This window comes from Oreochromis aureus, linkage group 1, assembly GCF_013358895.1.
Source record: "Oreochromis aureus strain Israel breed Guangdong linkage group 1, ZZ_aureus, whole genome shotgun sequence".
Lineage (NCBI taxonomy): Eukaryota > Metazoa > Chordata > Actinopteri > Cichliformes > Cichlidae > Oreochromis > Oreochromis aureus.
The window spans coordinates 22,412,467-22,428,011 of record NC_052942.1 but is presented as its reverse complement, the minus strand read 5'-3'; the positions used below and the strand labels follow the sequence as shown (position 1 = coordinate 22,428,011).

The following is a 15,545-nucleotide window of genomic DNA, read 5'->3' as shown; positions in this document are numbered from 1 at the left end:
GAGGCTTTGAGAGGCTTTCAAAGCAGATGGGCAGGTCAATAAAATCATTCCAGCAGCATGAGATGTAAAACATTTGGCTCCCTGCTTCTAATTAACTACTCTGCTGAGATGATCACCATGTTACTCATTCAAAAGTAAATAAATAAAAATACACACGCATTGCTTTCAGGTTGATTTTACGTGTGAAGCTCTTCAGACAAAAGAAGCCTGGATCAGCAGCCAGTGTTTAACGCGCACACACTGGCTGCTTTCCGACAGAGGCAGATCTCTCCTGGAGTTTTCACCCTCACTGCCTCTTCTTCCATGGGTATTCAGAGGTGGTATTAAGCGTCTGCTTTGGGGCACACACCTGAGCCCTGTTACGCCACAGCTCCAAACAACGACCATCTGCTGCTGCTGCTGCTGCTGCTGCTGCTGTGTCGGTTGAGCACCTCACAGGACGTTCCCTGCGTTTACACATGGATTATCTATTCCGAGTCCCCCTGCTGCTTCTCCCCAGTCACATTCAGTGCTTGCCTTGGTGCTGCTGACCACATTGCATGTACAATAACCCAAATAGGAGGATCTCTACACATGGTCTGGTGCACTCAGATTTTTTTTTTTTTTTTTTTTTTTTTTTTTAGTCTAGTCAAGCTCCCTCAGTGCATTTGTGTAAAATTTTCCACCAGCGGCTCCACTGAGTGGAGTTATTTCTGTCCACAGGAAGGTTTTTAGAGGGTTTCAAAGACATTATTGATTCTAAAGTTTTCTTACCGGTGATGGAAGCTGCTATCTCCAGGCGTCATGTTTGACTCGTTTTAACACTGTGGTCAAAAAGGTTGCAGTTCCCCTTTTACAAAGGGTACACCATAGAGAAGCTCACACTGCCGGATGCCCAGCCTCACTGACTGCAATTGGACGTCAAACAGTCAATGTGAGATGTTTTGTTGAGCAGCAAAAAAGAAGAAGACATTCAGCTCATTCAGCTCTCCACACTACAGTTATAGATTAAGGTGAGACAGAGATATAGATTTATTCTTTAAAAGTGTATCTGAGGTAGTGAGTCTGTGATTTCTTGCTCAATAAAGGAGTTAAAGGGATTGTTAAAGTTGTTAAAAGAATTTCTGTCCATCAACTAAAAACAAAATCGCTCATCCCTGGGCGGCTTTTTTATGATGTGGGGTACATTGACTTAACAATCTTCTCCTGCCCGGTGGCTGGGCCCTCTGTCCTAATCCACGGGATGGGTGAAATGCAGAAAATGAGCTTCCCGGCAGAAATCAATAGGAATATCTATATTTTGTTAAGCATTTAAAGCAATATTGCAAAACAGGAAATTCATCCCAGTGGCCATTAATGAGACACGGTGATAGTTGAATGTGTCTATCCTGATTAAATGACTGCACATAAATGGCAGATAAGCCATTTAGTTGAGGTAGCAATATTTCTAAAGTCTTTTTTTTTTCTCTGTGTATCGGTTATTTTGCAACACCCTATCATACGAATAACAGGACCATCCATTTGAGCTCCTATCAGCCGTATCAATCACCCCTGTCCAACCAACCTGATTGTCCACTCACCTTCATCAGCTGAATTATTTATGGACGTTCAGACCGCGGGACCACAGAGACGCTCTAAGGAGACTCAAGGGCACGGAGTCCCCCACATCTTTTTTTTTTTTTTTTTTTTTTTTCCAGCTTGTGTACGTTGACATGCTGAGCATACAGAATCTTTGACACTTTCCTCACAGTGTAGTGAGTAATGCATTAGAGGCAGGAAATCTCACTCCATCAGCGAGATTTCGTTTTGTTCTGCTCTGGTGTTGTTTTGTATATTTATTCATTTCACTTTATCAGAACACCCACAGAACACAAAATGCAAAATGTGCAGAGCCTCGGCTGTAATAGCAGGGCTTTATATAAGTCTTGGTTCATGCCTGCCAGACAAAAGTCGAGAATTTAACATTCAGCTTTGTTTTCCTGCAGGGGCTCAATGTAAAACTTTCCAACTTTCTTTCTTTCTTTCTTTTTTATTATCGTCCACCTCTCCTGACCTTCTTTCCGGGCTTTTGTTGATATCCACTCACCTTTGCATTACCATGCTGTAAAAAATATACAGGTCTTTCAATATTTTAGTAATCAGTTTTTTCAGAGGATCTTCCTGGCTTAAACCCTGCTTTAAACTTGAGTACGGTGTACATTTTAGGACATCGTCAGGTCTCCTAAAATGCACACCGTACTTGAGTTTTGTTTTGGGGCCACATTAAGAAAATACTGCAGGATTTGACTGGAGTATTTCCCACTCCTGAGTTACTGATACACTGATTAAGAGTATTACATTTTCAAGTCTGACACACTACAAAACAAAATATTAATTTAGAACTACTCCATTTATTTGACGTCTGCATCAGTGATATGTTGTGCCTACAGTGCCCCCTACTGTTGTACACGCTGAACCAAATTTAGAGCAAGTTCACAGCTGCTGCACTACAGACAGATGTGTCCCAGTGTTGTGCTGGGGGCTGGTCTCTCAACTTTTAACCCCACCAATCTACTCTGCAGCTGACCAGGACTCACAAATGTAATACAAAAAAGTAAAATAACTGAATTTTGACACAAGTCACAGATGTGAATTAAAAGCCATGTGGGTTGTTTTTAGTATCCACGTATTTTACGGTGATCCAAAACACCTGCTGGATTAAGACCCCATCAACAGACTTCCTATTGATTTTTAATTTGTGCAATCATGTTTTTGATTAACTCATTTCCATAGATGTCTGAAGCTTAGTGCCAAAGAAAGTTTTCATTGGGTTTCTTTTTGCTCTCATTATAATGCAAAAACTTGTAATATATTCTGATCCAGCATATTGTCACGTATTAGACAGCAGTCTTAACCCAACAGCTATTTTAAACTGATTTTATACCATCTATGAAATGGACTGCCGTGAAGACATCCTCCAAGGCTCTGACATTTGTTAAATATTTGATTAGAATACATTTATCTACCGAGTTCATCCTGCACTCGTGCTCTCCAAGCGCCTCTCCAGGTTTTATGAAATGCAACCTGGTGGCGTTTGTGTGTAATGTTGCTGACAGAAACGCACGACTTGGCTCTCGCCTTGACGAAGGAATAAATTCTTGCCAGCTTATCTATGATTAGCTCATGAAAACTGCCATCTGTCAATCTAAATGAGATTGTAATCATGACATTCACACCTTGCTCTTTTTAAACACTTTATTTTGCAAAGTTCCATAGTGACTATTTTCACTTCTTCTTCTCCACGTCCTGCTCAGCAGCCTCTTTGGCTCTCTTGGCACGAATGCCGAATAGACGAGCATTGGCGCGAGCCATACGCAGGCTGGCAAAAGCCTTGAAGTTCTTCTCATCCTCAGAGATAACCCTGGCCTTCTCCTTCTTGTGGACCTAGAGGAAAAAACAACACAAGTTAAGACACACACACACACCGGATACTGCAAAATAATGGTTTCTCTAAATCCTCAAGCTTGCATTTTGAGAATTTAACATTTTGTGAAAATCAGTTCAGCTTTCTAGCTGATTTATTATTTTTGTGAACAGCAGTCATCAGAAAAAGGGTTCAAGTGTTTCATCAAAGAAATACAGAGATTCCGGAGATTTGTCATCATTTGACTGCTGTAATGCAAAATGATCACTGTTAATGCATCTTTTATCAGTCATTACTTCTGTAATACTGGTCCAGGTAAAACTGGCCAATAACTTCAGTGAAAACAAATTACATTCAGCTTTCTTAATCCTCATCAATAAACAGATATACAGGGTAATCTTGCAGGAGCTGTCACTTACAGTTCTGATGGGCATGACTGGACCAGCGAGCTGAGTGGCCATCTTGAGTTCCTCCTCCTGAAATGAAGAAACAGTTAAATATTTTTAAAGGGAACAGACAGCAAGACTTTTCACTAGGGCATCAAATAAATGCTTATTAAGACCATCTGGTTTGATTCCAATCACCCCAATGGGAATCGTACTCATATATTCACATTTAAAGGTGACAGAAAGTGAGAGCGCAGCTCATCTCCGGCAGTCAGCCTGGAATTATTATACTGACTGCAAGGGTGATTCGGCATGTTTTAATAATGATCTAATAGAGAAACCTTGAATTTCATCAGTACGCCTCATTTTCCCAGCTTAACGGAATTTCATAATTAGTAGACGTGTCCCCAGGTTACCTAGGTAACCTTAAATCCTATGGAGTCTAAAGGAAGCAGGCGAAAAGGTATTCAAATATCAAATTATGCTTCACGCATAAAAGACTGCTGTAGTCTCTATAATCTCTTCTGTGTCTTATTTTAAAGGCATGTGCAAGTCTTATTTTAGCCATTTTTTTAAAACATTAAAATTATTTTTTAAGTAATTTTAAATAAGGAAATGGCACATTCACACCAAAGAGGGCTTCCAAAACTGTGCTTTTTCAGTTTCTATATACAGCCAACTCCTACTGGCCACATGCTTTTGTTGAATGCTTCAACACTTGTTTTTTTCCTCAGGAAAATGAGCCAAACAAACAAAACAAAGTAAATTAATAACAAGGAGAAACACCAAAGTCTAATCTTTGTGTGTCATGTGAAAACTTACAGTGCTATCTCCCTTCTTGGGGGCAGAAGCCTTCCTGGGGAACAGGATGAGCTTGGAGCGGTACTCCTTCAGGCGCTGCACATTGGCCTGAAGAGATTCTGTGGATCTGTTGCGGCGACGAGGGTCCACTGAGATGCCAATGGTGCGGGCCGTCTTTTTGTGGATGCCAGCCGCCTGCGGGAACATTAGCACAGGAGGACTTGATCGTTTACAATTCTGATTTTGCTCACGTGCCCTGTACATGATAAAACACTGATGTCAAGCTGTCAGCATAAAATCGCTTCCTTTTTAAATAACAAATAGCAGCATTCAGAAAATGCGTTCAACGTATTTGAAGCAAATGCAGCAAGTCCAGAGATTTGTCATCATCTGGACTGCTGTGATGCAAAACAAAATGGTTGTTACATTCCTGAACACGTCCACCATCAATGGTTAACGCACTTGCTGGAGGCATTTTATAGTTACATGGGATACAGGGCCACTTGCAAAAGCAAGATCACAACTCGAGGTTTACTAGCGATGGCCAATGATGAGAGCACAGCTGGCTATGACTCAAAGTTCATGGATATTCATTACTTAGCCGATAACAATCAGACTCTTAGTTTAGCTCTCTTCTTGATAAATTTTATGGCAGATAAATGATTTGACTTATACGGTTACACATGCATGAAAACACTTAAAACTTGAGAAAACAAAAGAAGCCCTCGTGCTCTCAGCAGTTTTTGATTAAAGCTCATTTACTTTCCTCATACAGGGAGAACTTGATATTTTTGCCAAGGTAAAGTGTAACAAGAACATTAAGGTCTTCTACAGCCACAGTTCTTTGACTTGATAGTTTGTTCAAGTTTCCATCCACAGTAACTCTAAATATCACTTCTGAAGTTTTTAGTCTCTAGTGCTTCATTTTGATATAGAAATAAACTTCCACCAGACAAAACAGTTGCCAAACATCAGTTTGCTTGCAGCACTTGTGTGCAAGTGTGCATTTTAATTAATGCCGCACTGAATGTTTCATGTAACTTTAACAGTTTTAGGTCTAAAGAAATTAAAGATGTGCTTTACCTTCTAATGAAACATTTACAGGGAACTACAATCGTACCTTCAGTTCCTCGAGGGTGAAGCCACGTCCAGAACGAACCTTGGTATGGTACCTGATAGTGGGACACCTAACCTGTGGCCTCAGTGGTCCAGCGACAGGGCGAGGAGCAATGCGGCGGGCTTTAGCCTGACGAGCCTTTCGCCTGAGGAAAAAGTCAGAAGTTTAGATCAACCAAAAGACCTTCTTAGACATCTGTAGACATCAGTGAACAACTTCCTCGAAGGAGGATGTACTTGAGGGACAAATGTGTTTGCCTTTGAAAAGTAACTGACCCAAACAAAGACTGCTAAATAGGAAGGTAAAAAAGATACTCATAACATTCACTTCTAGGGCTGACACCACATGTAAAACACCAGGACACAATAAGACTAACATAACACATTAACATAACGCACCACATAAACCATTAACTGCTAGAAAAGACAATCAGTTGTAGGGTCTACTAAGATTCACAGCAGAAAGCTACATCAGCTCTAAGACTTTACAGCTCCATGCTCCAACCTCAGGTTTATACCTAATCAGTGAAATATCAATATCAATTAAAAGAAGAAAAAAGCAAAACAAAAAACATGTAGTTTGCTGTATCTGTTTAGTTCAGTATAATTCTGCAGGCAAACAGGTATGCCAAAATTGTAAAGATTGTCCTGTTTGACCAACAGCTTGATCAGCTGAAGTGGTGGCTCAAACCAAACAAGGTACAGTTACTTCAACCATTTCTGAGTTTGTTTTATTTAATAGTATAATAATGTCTCATGGGACTGAGGGACAGATACAAGCACGTTCACATACTACCCGGTAACTACAGAGTATAAGAAACGTCTGTCAATGTAAATATTATATTGATGTATACATGGGGTGAATCCTGGTTTCACAGCATGGTTTAGTTAACCTGTACGGGCCCAAAATTCTCACCATTTGAACCGAATTCAATGCTAATCATTTACGGTCACGCTAGCTCAAATTAGCATACGTCCACGTCCTCACCTGCGGAGCTTCCTGGCTGGCTGGTTGAACCAGGTGCGCACTCTTTTCTGCCAGTCTTTGTGAAAGTGAGGGTTCAGGATCATTCCATTCCGGCTGGGGGCCATGGCTGCCTGCTTCCCTGCAACACAGCGTGGCACATACACATGAGCGGACCGTCATGCCGGCGCACCTCCGCTTCATACAGTGCTAAGATGCTAAGCTAAAGCATTAACGAGGCGTCCGGCTACTTTCATGCCCCGATAATGTCGTTACAAACTACTACATGTAATAATCCATTTGTCATCGCTATTTCGGCATTCACGTAGGTTCATCTTTATTTTGTAGGACAGTGTTTAAACATAGCTACTGACAGCCATCGCTTCACCGGTCATCTCCATAAAAACATTAGCTATTTAGCAATTTAACGCAAAAAATCATGACAATAATCACCTTATTTAAAAGATGACAAAACGCACTTTTACAGACTATGAGCCAAACTCACAAATACAAACAGAAAATCGAGGATTGAAACGGATTTTTTGAAAATCTTTGGAGGATAACTTCACATACCTACAAGGGAGGAAAATGGCCGAAAGGAAAAAGGAAGTTGTAAGGCGGTGGATTGTGGGATATGCAACAACCAGCCAATGGTAGAGAAGATGGGTTATCAAAGAGCGTGTAAAGGATCATTCACCCCCGTACAATCGTAAACGGAAACGCCAGTCATAAGCGGTACTTCAAGTAATCTAGTGTAGAAGAATAATTTATATCGTCTTTATATGAGCAATGCTAGGCCACGGTGTACATTAAGTTTCATTTCTATACAGATTGTGAAAAATGACACTTAACAAACCGTGCAAGGATAGAAATGGGTCGTTTGAGGCTTCAGTAGCTTGAGTGTCGCACTTTTCATCTTTGAAAATGAAATCATTTAACGTATGCCTTTTGTATTCACTTGGGTTATCTTTGTCTAATATTACATTTGTTTGGTTTAATGATCTGAAACTTGAGTGAAATATGCAAAAAAAAAAAAGTTGTGTTTTTTGTTTGCAGTATCTTAGATACGGATCAGCAATGTCTTTGTTTTATCGATCATATTTGTAATTATAACTTTTAAAATATCACTAATGGCAGGGATGAACTGAGTGAACCGAGATGTTAAAAATGTTAGGATTGAATCATTTTCCAAAAACATGTGAACATAACCAAGTATTGAAATTCAGTGAAAAATATATAATATATTTTAAAAATCAAAACGTACTCTACTGTGCCTAGGAAACTTTCAGAGCTATACCTTAGTTCATGTCCAACCGCTTGTACAGAGATTTAAACTTTAAAATAGTACAACAATTTGTTTTAATAACAGGCTAATTGCTTTAATGAGGAGATAATTGTGACTTATGGAACTGATGGCTGGACATTCTACTTCAGGTTTTTCTGAACTGAAATCTTAATATAAAAAAAGAGAGCGAGAGATCAGGAAGGGGTAAAATGCTTTTTCACATCAGTGTATTTTCTAATACAGTTAGTATTTTTATTTTTTGGTTGAAATATCTTCAGTCAGATGCTTTTATGGTATATTCTACCTCATTAAAGCAATCAGCCTGCTATAAAAGGGGTGTTAAAGAGCCTGTTTTCCTTGTAATCTTGCTATTTTCAGAACAGTGAGAGAGACCTTGTACTCGACTTTATCTAGAGCCTCATTGTAATATGTAGCATAAAAAGGCATTAACATGCTAAAACCGGGCCTGTTCTCCAAAGGCAACTGCACCAGCACCTCATGGTGCACGTGGCATATCCAACAAAGAGATACCAATTGAGGAACTCAGCAGTTCTGTCGGTAAATCAATTTTCAGACAGAACTGACGACAAATGTGTCCAGTTAACGGTTTTTTAATTAAAAAATAAATTATTAGGTATAAGCGTAGGACAGTCGTAATCAGCAGCATATAAGCTCCCACGAGTTTGTATAACATCATACGGTCACGCAGTGAGAAGCTTAAACCACTTGTAGTAAATTTCAAGCTACAAATACCATAATATGTGATTGTGTTCATTTCACACTATAAAGCTCTTAAATTGCATATATGTTTACTGTGAGTCTTATTACTTCTAAAATTAATGTAGTAATTCAGTGTGTGGTTTATTTAGTTCTAATTGAATGTTGCAGCTGTCTATTTGGGTGTATACATATGTTCAAGTCAGTGAATGAATTTAAGTCACTGAAAAAAAGTATCATCTTATTGGAGAGTGCCACCTTACATTAGCTTCCCCATGAAGCTGTTGCTCCAGCCTGGACAGGAATGCACTTTGGTGTGGATGTTATAATTATGAGACGTTGCAGTAAGTTAATAAATATAAATATATAGCTGTAATATGCTCCAAGAACACTCTTGGGTTGAAATTTTGAGTTTCCTTATATTTGAATGAGTGTCCTATATAAGATTAAGGTGATTTATTTACATGGAAAAAAGGTCATGAAATAAAAAAATGTGTAGACTCCATCATATTTGATTAATTTATGATTTTTATGCCTTTAGCACCATTTTTTTTATTTGTTTTTTCCTTTTTTGCAGTGTAAATATGTGAAAATAATATAGATTAGGCACAGGTTTCTGTAAGAGGAAACAAAGATGTTCAGGGACTATCCCACCTGCAGTCCTACAAAGGTGTTGGACTCACTTGAAAACCAGCAGAATGACATTAACATCCATGAAGCTAATTAAATAAAGAAAATAACCCAACAACATTACCATCTTCTGCTTTGAATTCCTCTCATTACTCAATCACAAGTGAACTGCTTGTTGGAATTTGCTTGATGAAGGTTTTGTTTCTTCCTATTCCTCTGCTGCTCATTCTAAAATACATCTGAAAGGTTTTTCCCGGGTTTTAAAAGCCAACTGAGGGTCAAACCGGCCTTTTTAATCCAACGGAGGAATATAAAAAATAGTTGTTACAGTCAGCAGCAAACACTGGTGGTGAACACACACACAAGCAGTTGCATAGGGAGTTACTGTACAGCCATTTGACTGCAAGAATAAACTGAAAATAACCTATTTAGACCAATCAGTCTTCTCATTATCAACCTGAATGTGCATGTTTTTGTTCAGTCACTGATTTTAAAACCACTGCGGCATTAATCATTGATTAACTAGCTTCGACTAACTCAGGCTATCATCACCTGAAGGCAAAGGTCAAGGTATTTTAAACTATAACAGACACACACAAAAAGCTGCAGTCCGTCCTGGCAGCTCATATGAAGCAATTTGGTTTGAACATGTGTCTGAAAAGCTTAAAAAAAAAAAAAAATACAGCTAAAGGTGTGCTGTCACTTTTGCTGTGCAAATAGGTGCGAACATGTTCGCAATACACACCTCTGTAATTACTTGCCTTGCCAAGAATGCGAGAAAATGATTCATTTTCCAAGTTTGGATGCAACAACCCAAACAAAATGCCCACATTTTATTAAATGGATTTGAAACAGCACGTTCAAGTTGTTTAACACATCTGTGAACATATTGGTAATGGAGCAAAGCACCACACACAAGACCCAATAATACTGACAGATCTTGAGATTAAGAGCCCTTTAGATGTGCTAGTTGCGTAACAAAAAGGAACTTTCTAAGTGGAAGCTGTTACTGAGCATTTGTAGTCGAGTATTTTAGTTTGAGGACACAATTCCGGTACCAGAATAAATACCACAGACGAGTAAGTGTGACACACTACATGTTAGTAACCTTGCAGGGACTAATCTTTGACTGTGATTACATTACAAAGCAAAATTAGTTTATAATTTTATTCAAGTGATTTGACAAATTTATCATATGCAGCTTGATCCATGAGGCCATCAAGTTCTTCGGGCTTTTCGATGGTCATCTTGATTATCCATCCTGAAAGACAAGAGTTTATTTTAAAATCAACAGCTGTACTTGCTGAAAAGAACAAGCTGTAATTTTACTTCTTTGTAATACTGGTTTGGCAGGTTGTCCTCTATCCTGCAATTCAGAGAAATCACAAGGACAAGTGTACTGGCAGAGTACAGCAGTGAGTGGTGGATGCTCACCCTTTGCATAACAATCTTTGTTCACAAGTCCAGGATTTTCTGCCAGCTCTGTGTTGACTTCAGTCACCTCTCCTGTTAATGGTGAGTACAGCTCGCTGGCAGCCTTTACACTTTCCAGTGCACCAAACTCATCTGCAACACACAGATATACACACACAGAGGAAAAACACTTCTTATTTCAATACTAGAATCAATTACTTGATAAATATGTCAAAACTTCACAGCTCTTACCCATTTGTTCAAGTTTTTGGCCAACTTCAGGGAGTCCACAGTATACCACATCACCTAATGCTTCCTAAAATGACAGAACAAACTATATGACACAAAGTATTTCATATAACCACATGGAAGTTGTCCAAGAATCTCTTTTTATTTAAGATTTAGAGAACTTCATACAGTACTTCAATATCTAATAGCACTGTAGGAATACAAAGCTTATTTAGGGGGGGTCTATGATTATAATCGGTTTAGTGCTTTAGTAAGTAGCAAGCAACAGCAGGATGGCTCAAAGTAATGAGTCCCTGTGTTCAATGATCACAGTACTGAAAACTGTCAGTCTGGTTTTTACTGTTCTGGATCATTTTATTGTCCCAATAGCCAGTTTACGTAGCCAAGAATCAGAGCCTCCACCCCTGCTCACGCTGTGCCCAACCCCTATGGCACCTCCTGGGGGTGGTGGATATACAGGAGGAAAGGGACTCGGAGTGGACTTGCTGCTCCTCCACATTGAAAGGAGCCAGTTGAGGTGATTCTGGGATCTGATTAGAATGCCTCCTGGGTGAGGTGTTCCAGGCATGTCCCACCGAGAGAAGGACCCACAGCAGACCCAGTGTGGTGAGATTACATCTCTCACCTGGCCTGGGAACGCCTCTGTGGCTGGTGGCTGGGGAGTGGGAGGTCTGGGCATCTCTGCTTAGGCTGCTGCCACCTTAACCTAGCCCCAGATAAGCAGAAGAGGATGGATGGATCATTTTGTTTTAAATTGTTCTAATGCATGCTTTATCCAGGTAAGGAAATCTCAGAAATCCTTCTGTTTTCAGTGAAGGATAAACACAAAACACAACGTCCAGATGAACAGAATCAACTTTCTGGGAATTACTGTTAGACGGTTCATGAAATTTGTTGCCAAAACAGTAAGATTTCACCAGATATCTTCAAAAAATCTCAGTCAGGGAATTCTGAATTTTGTATGCCTACGATGAAATCATACTGTTTCAATGCTGGCAGTCTGTTGAGGGTACTGCTACAGAGCAATATACTCTAAATCTATGGCTTTGTCACACTTTTATTAACTGCTGCCTGCCACAGTTAGCTTTAACAATGCTTTCATAGCCAAAAAGTAAAACTCAACCTTGTTGATGTTATATTAAATTATCTCCAGTTTATTAATACAAAATAATCCTGAAAGAATTCAAAACACATTTTCAGGGTTGTTTCTTAGTTTAAATACATGGATGTTTCATGGATTCATTACACTGTCTTCAGTAAGCCTCATCCTAAGGCTATATTGAAATAGTGAAAAAGCAAGGATGGGTAAAATGAAAAGATTTTGAATGTGATGACGTTTCAGAAAGACGGCATGCTGTTGCAGTACCTCCTACTTTGAACCTCCCAATCAGCCGGGCCTTTGTGTGTGTTCTACCTGTGCCTGGCTTTCCTCCACATGCTTCTGTTTCCTTATCAAATCACAGAAGCTTGTTAGGTTAACTAGTGACCACAGGTGTGGAAGTGAGTTTGTATTAGCCCTGTGATTGGCTGGTAATCTGCTCAGGACCCTGCCTCGCATCCTATGACTCCTGAAATAAGGCTCCAACCCCTGGACGGCGTCAGGTTCAGTGGCCTCAGGATTTCATCTCTGCTTTTTGCAGATGATGTGGTTCTGTTAAGTCATCGAGCAAGAACTTTCAGCTTTCACTGGGGTTGGTCAGCAAATTAGTGTGATGTGGCTGGAATGAGAATCAGGACCTCCAAGTCTAGGCCTGTGCTTCAAAACCCTCCAATGTGGCTGAATTAAAACAATTCTGCAAAGAAGAGTGGGCCAAAATTCCTTCACAGTGATGTGAAAGCCTCGTGTCAGTTATTGCAAACTGATTGCAGGTGTTGCTGCCAAGGGTGGAACAACCAGTTATAAGACTTACGAGACAATTACTTTTATTTACACAGGGCCAGGAAGGTTTGGCTTGTATTTTGTACCTTAATAAATGAAACTGCATTTAGTATTTACGCAGGTTACTGAAAATTTGTTAGATAGTCTCAGACGTGTTGCAACTATGCAACAGTAAAGACAGGTGAAGGGGTCAGATACTTTTTCACAGCACTGTATGTCAGGTGTGAGGAGTAGCAGTAATAACGATTCTTTAAAAAGCGAGATTCATGTTGACAGATATTCCAGTATACATTCAAGTCCTTGAATATCTCGAAGTGTCTGCCCAGTCCTGCACGATGCTAGTGATCAATTGTGTCAAACAATGGCCATAAAAGCACTAAATTAGCCTGTTAAAGCACATCAGTTGAGGGCAAAGACCAGCTCTAAACGGCACACTGCAGACTTTTCTGCAGACTATTTTATTGCTATTTTTAGATAATAATAAGTAATCCTCTGAACCAAGTGAGCCATAAATTAGTAGAAAGACAAACCTACCTGAGCATAATTGCTGATACCAACAATCCCAACACCTCCCTCCACTTGCACCCACTCGTGCTTATCTGTGAACTTTAAGGCTACAAAGAGAAAAACAAAAGGAGAGTTAGTCTGGAACAGCTCAAACGATTATGTTTAAAGATGAAATTATAACAGTATGAACCAGTGGAGCGGTGATGACGCTTTTGACTCGCACACATCAATTTCTTGACAAGCTGTTACATCACTGAGAAGCCCACCAGTTGTGTGCTGTCAACAGGAGCTAACTTTGAGGCCTTCATGCGGTAACAGTTAGAAACCAGCGTCACAACCCCATTTTTTGGCTTGGTAAAGTTTCAATCCTAACGATCGCTGCTTTAACAGTAACCACAGCTGACAGAGCTGCAGTTTTGAAAAGAAACACTGAACCATTTTGATTCAACGCTCCTGATGTCGCGTTTACCCTGCAAAAGAGAACTGTAATGGCTCAACAGCTTCCAGTGTTGGCACCTGACCAACACTGAAGAATACAAGTTCAAACCAGACTGAACTATGCAAGATGATGGCCAAGGAGTACAGTAACTGCCACTGCAAAGGGCTCAAGAAACGCTTTCTAGTAACTCATTTGCTTCAGGAATAGTTTTTTAAGTATGGATATCTGATAGGGTGGTGTCTGTGATTGAGAATTAATGAAAGCTACATGACAGTCATCCCTCCCCTGCCATTTGTAGCTCATGCCCAGTACCAAGACTGACTTTTGTTTAACAAGCTGCTTCTGGCTGCACGAGACTCGGGTAATTGGTCACCATCACAATTTAGAGCTCGTGCTCCTCTCACAGAGAATATATATACAGCCGTCTGAACACTTTAGCCAGTGTAACATGTGGTGGCTAATTATCTGCACGTAAGCTTCGGTCTGTGAAGCTTCTATAAAGTTAAAACAAAGTTTTAGTTGCCTTTCCTCGCGCTTTTCTGTGCCGCCCTGTGGGAAAGTGACACAAACCGTGTGACCCCTTTTATTCCCACCCATTACAGTCAGACAGGAATGTGTGAGCAACCCGCATGTAGTACCATTACAGCTCATTTGGCAAGTCTGGGTTATTATTATTATTATTATTTTAAAATATATATATTTACCTGCAGACAGGACCGAGGACGTGCTCAGCGTCCGGGGGGAGCCGCTTCTCCACTGCAGCCGAGTCGCTGAAACCTGCGAGAGCTGAGGCAGTCTGGGCGAAAAGTTTGCAGACAGGCATCGCAGAGCTGCTCTCATCGCCATCTTCACTCAGTGTGAAGCCACAGTTTGATCGAAAGCGAATCACTTGACCGCGAGAGCGCGCACCATCCCACTACACGGTGTGGGAGGAGAGAGACCCGGGGCCAAAAAGCTCTCAAAAGTGAGTGAATGCACACTTAAAAAAAGAAATGCTAATCATTCAAAGTTAATGGGGTTAGAAGAAAATGCTTACATGTTCTACTTGGGTAAAGTAGCTAAGGCGACACATGGCTGTTACGTTTGCTTTGTGTCTTTCTAATGAAAAAAAGGCAAACGATAATATAAAAACAATAATCGCGATAACAGTAATATTAATAAATGTTTTTCCGAGTTTGAAGTAAAACTGACATGTTCAAGTGTCGGCGTAAAATTTACATGCAGCCTATTTAACAGGGGCGCTTCTAGGATTTATTTTATATGAGGTGGTGGGGACCCCAAGATTTTAATTTCTGAGAATTTCATTTTCAATAGCAATAGTTTTTATATTGACAAAAATTTTATTTACAAATTACTTTATACATCTGTTATTGAAATGAACTGACTACAACTATGAGTGCTATTCGGGAATTGTGATCACATGTTAGAAAACATCAGGCTCTTTATGTGTTACAGATTTATCAACATAAAAAAGTGGTGCTTCACAACAGTGTAAATATATTTTGATTGCAAATTGCATGCCCTATTTAGCAGCCATAGTATGATTATAACATTTTTTCTTGAGTATAAAGCATTTTTTCATTTATTTTAAACATTTCTTGCCACTTTGTAAAACCAGTAATCCAGTAATCCAAAAATACACATTTCAGAATCATGTGTTATTGGATCATTGCAGCTGCTGACACTTTGAATTACTCGTGTATTGCTGGTTAGATTGATCTGTGCTAATGTAGTTTATCTGCAAAGTAATAAGTAACTTATTCTGTAAAATAAATAG

At 39.7% G+C, this 15,545-nt stretch overlaps 2 protein-coding genes and 1 non-coding gene across 3 annotated transcripts; all 3 read right to left on the bottom strand.

The window, feature by feature from the left end:
- Positions 1-3,199: 3,199 nt before the first annotated feature.
- Positions 3,200-7,345, bottom strand: rpl13 (ribosomal protein L13). Its single transcript, XM_031729053.2, has 6 exons — positions 7,223-7,345; positions 6,674-6,791; positions 5,690-5,831; positions 4,591-4,764; positions 3,802-3,858; positions 3,200-3,402 (listed from the first exon to the last, which is right to left on the bottom strand). Exons 2-6 carry the CDS (start codon positions 6,775-6,777, stop codon positions 3,244-3,246), a joined length of 636 nt encoding a protein of 211 aa, XP_031584913.1. The 5' UTR covers positions 6,778-6,791; positions 7,223-7,345; the 3' UTR covers positions 3,200-3,243.
- Positions 3,548-3,622, bottom strand: LOC116311848. Its single transcript, XR_004198840.1, has one exon. It is a non-coding gene; the product is annotated as a small nucleolar RNA MBII-202 (small nucleolar RNA).
- A 2,756-nt stretch (positions 7,346-10,101) lies between the features above and the next one.
- Positions 10,102-14,710, bottom strand: gcshb (glycine cleavage system protein H (aminomethyl carrier), b). The gene is made up of 5 exons (XM_031729054.2): positions 14,473-14,710; positions 13,357-13,436; positions 10,947-11,010; positions 10,716-10,847; positions 10,102-10,542 (listed from the first exon to the last, which is right to left on the bottom strand). Exons 1-5 carry the CDS (start codon positions 14,612-14,614, stop codon positions 10,448-10,450), a joined length of 513 nt encoding a protein of 170 aa, XP_031584914.1. The 5' UTR covers positions 14,615-14,710; the 3' UTR covers positions 10,102-10,447.
- Positions 14,711-15,545: the final 835 nt, after the last annotated feature.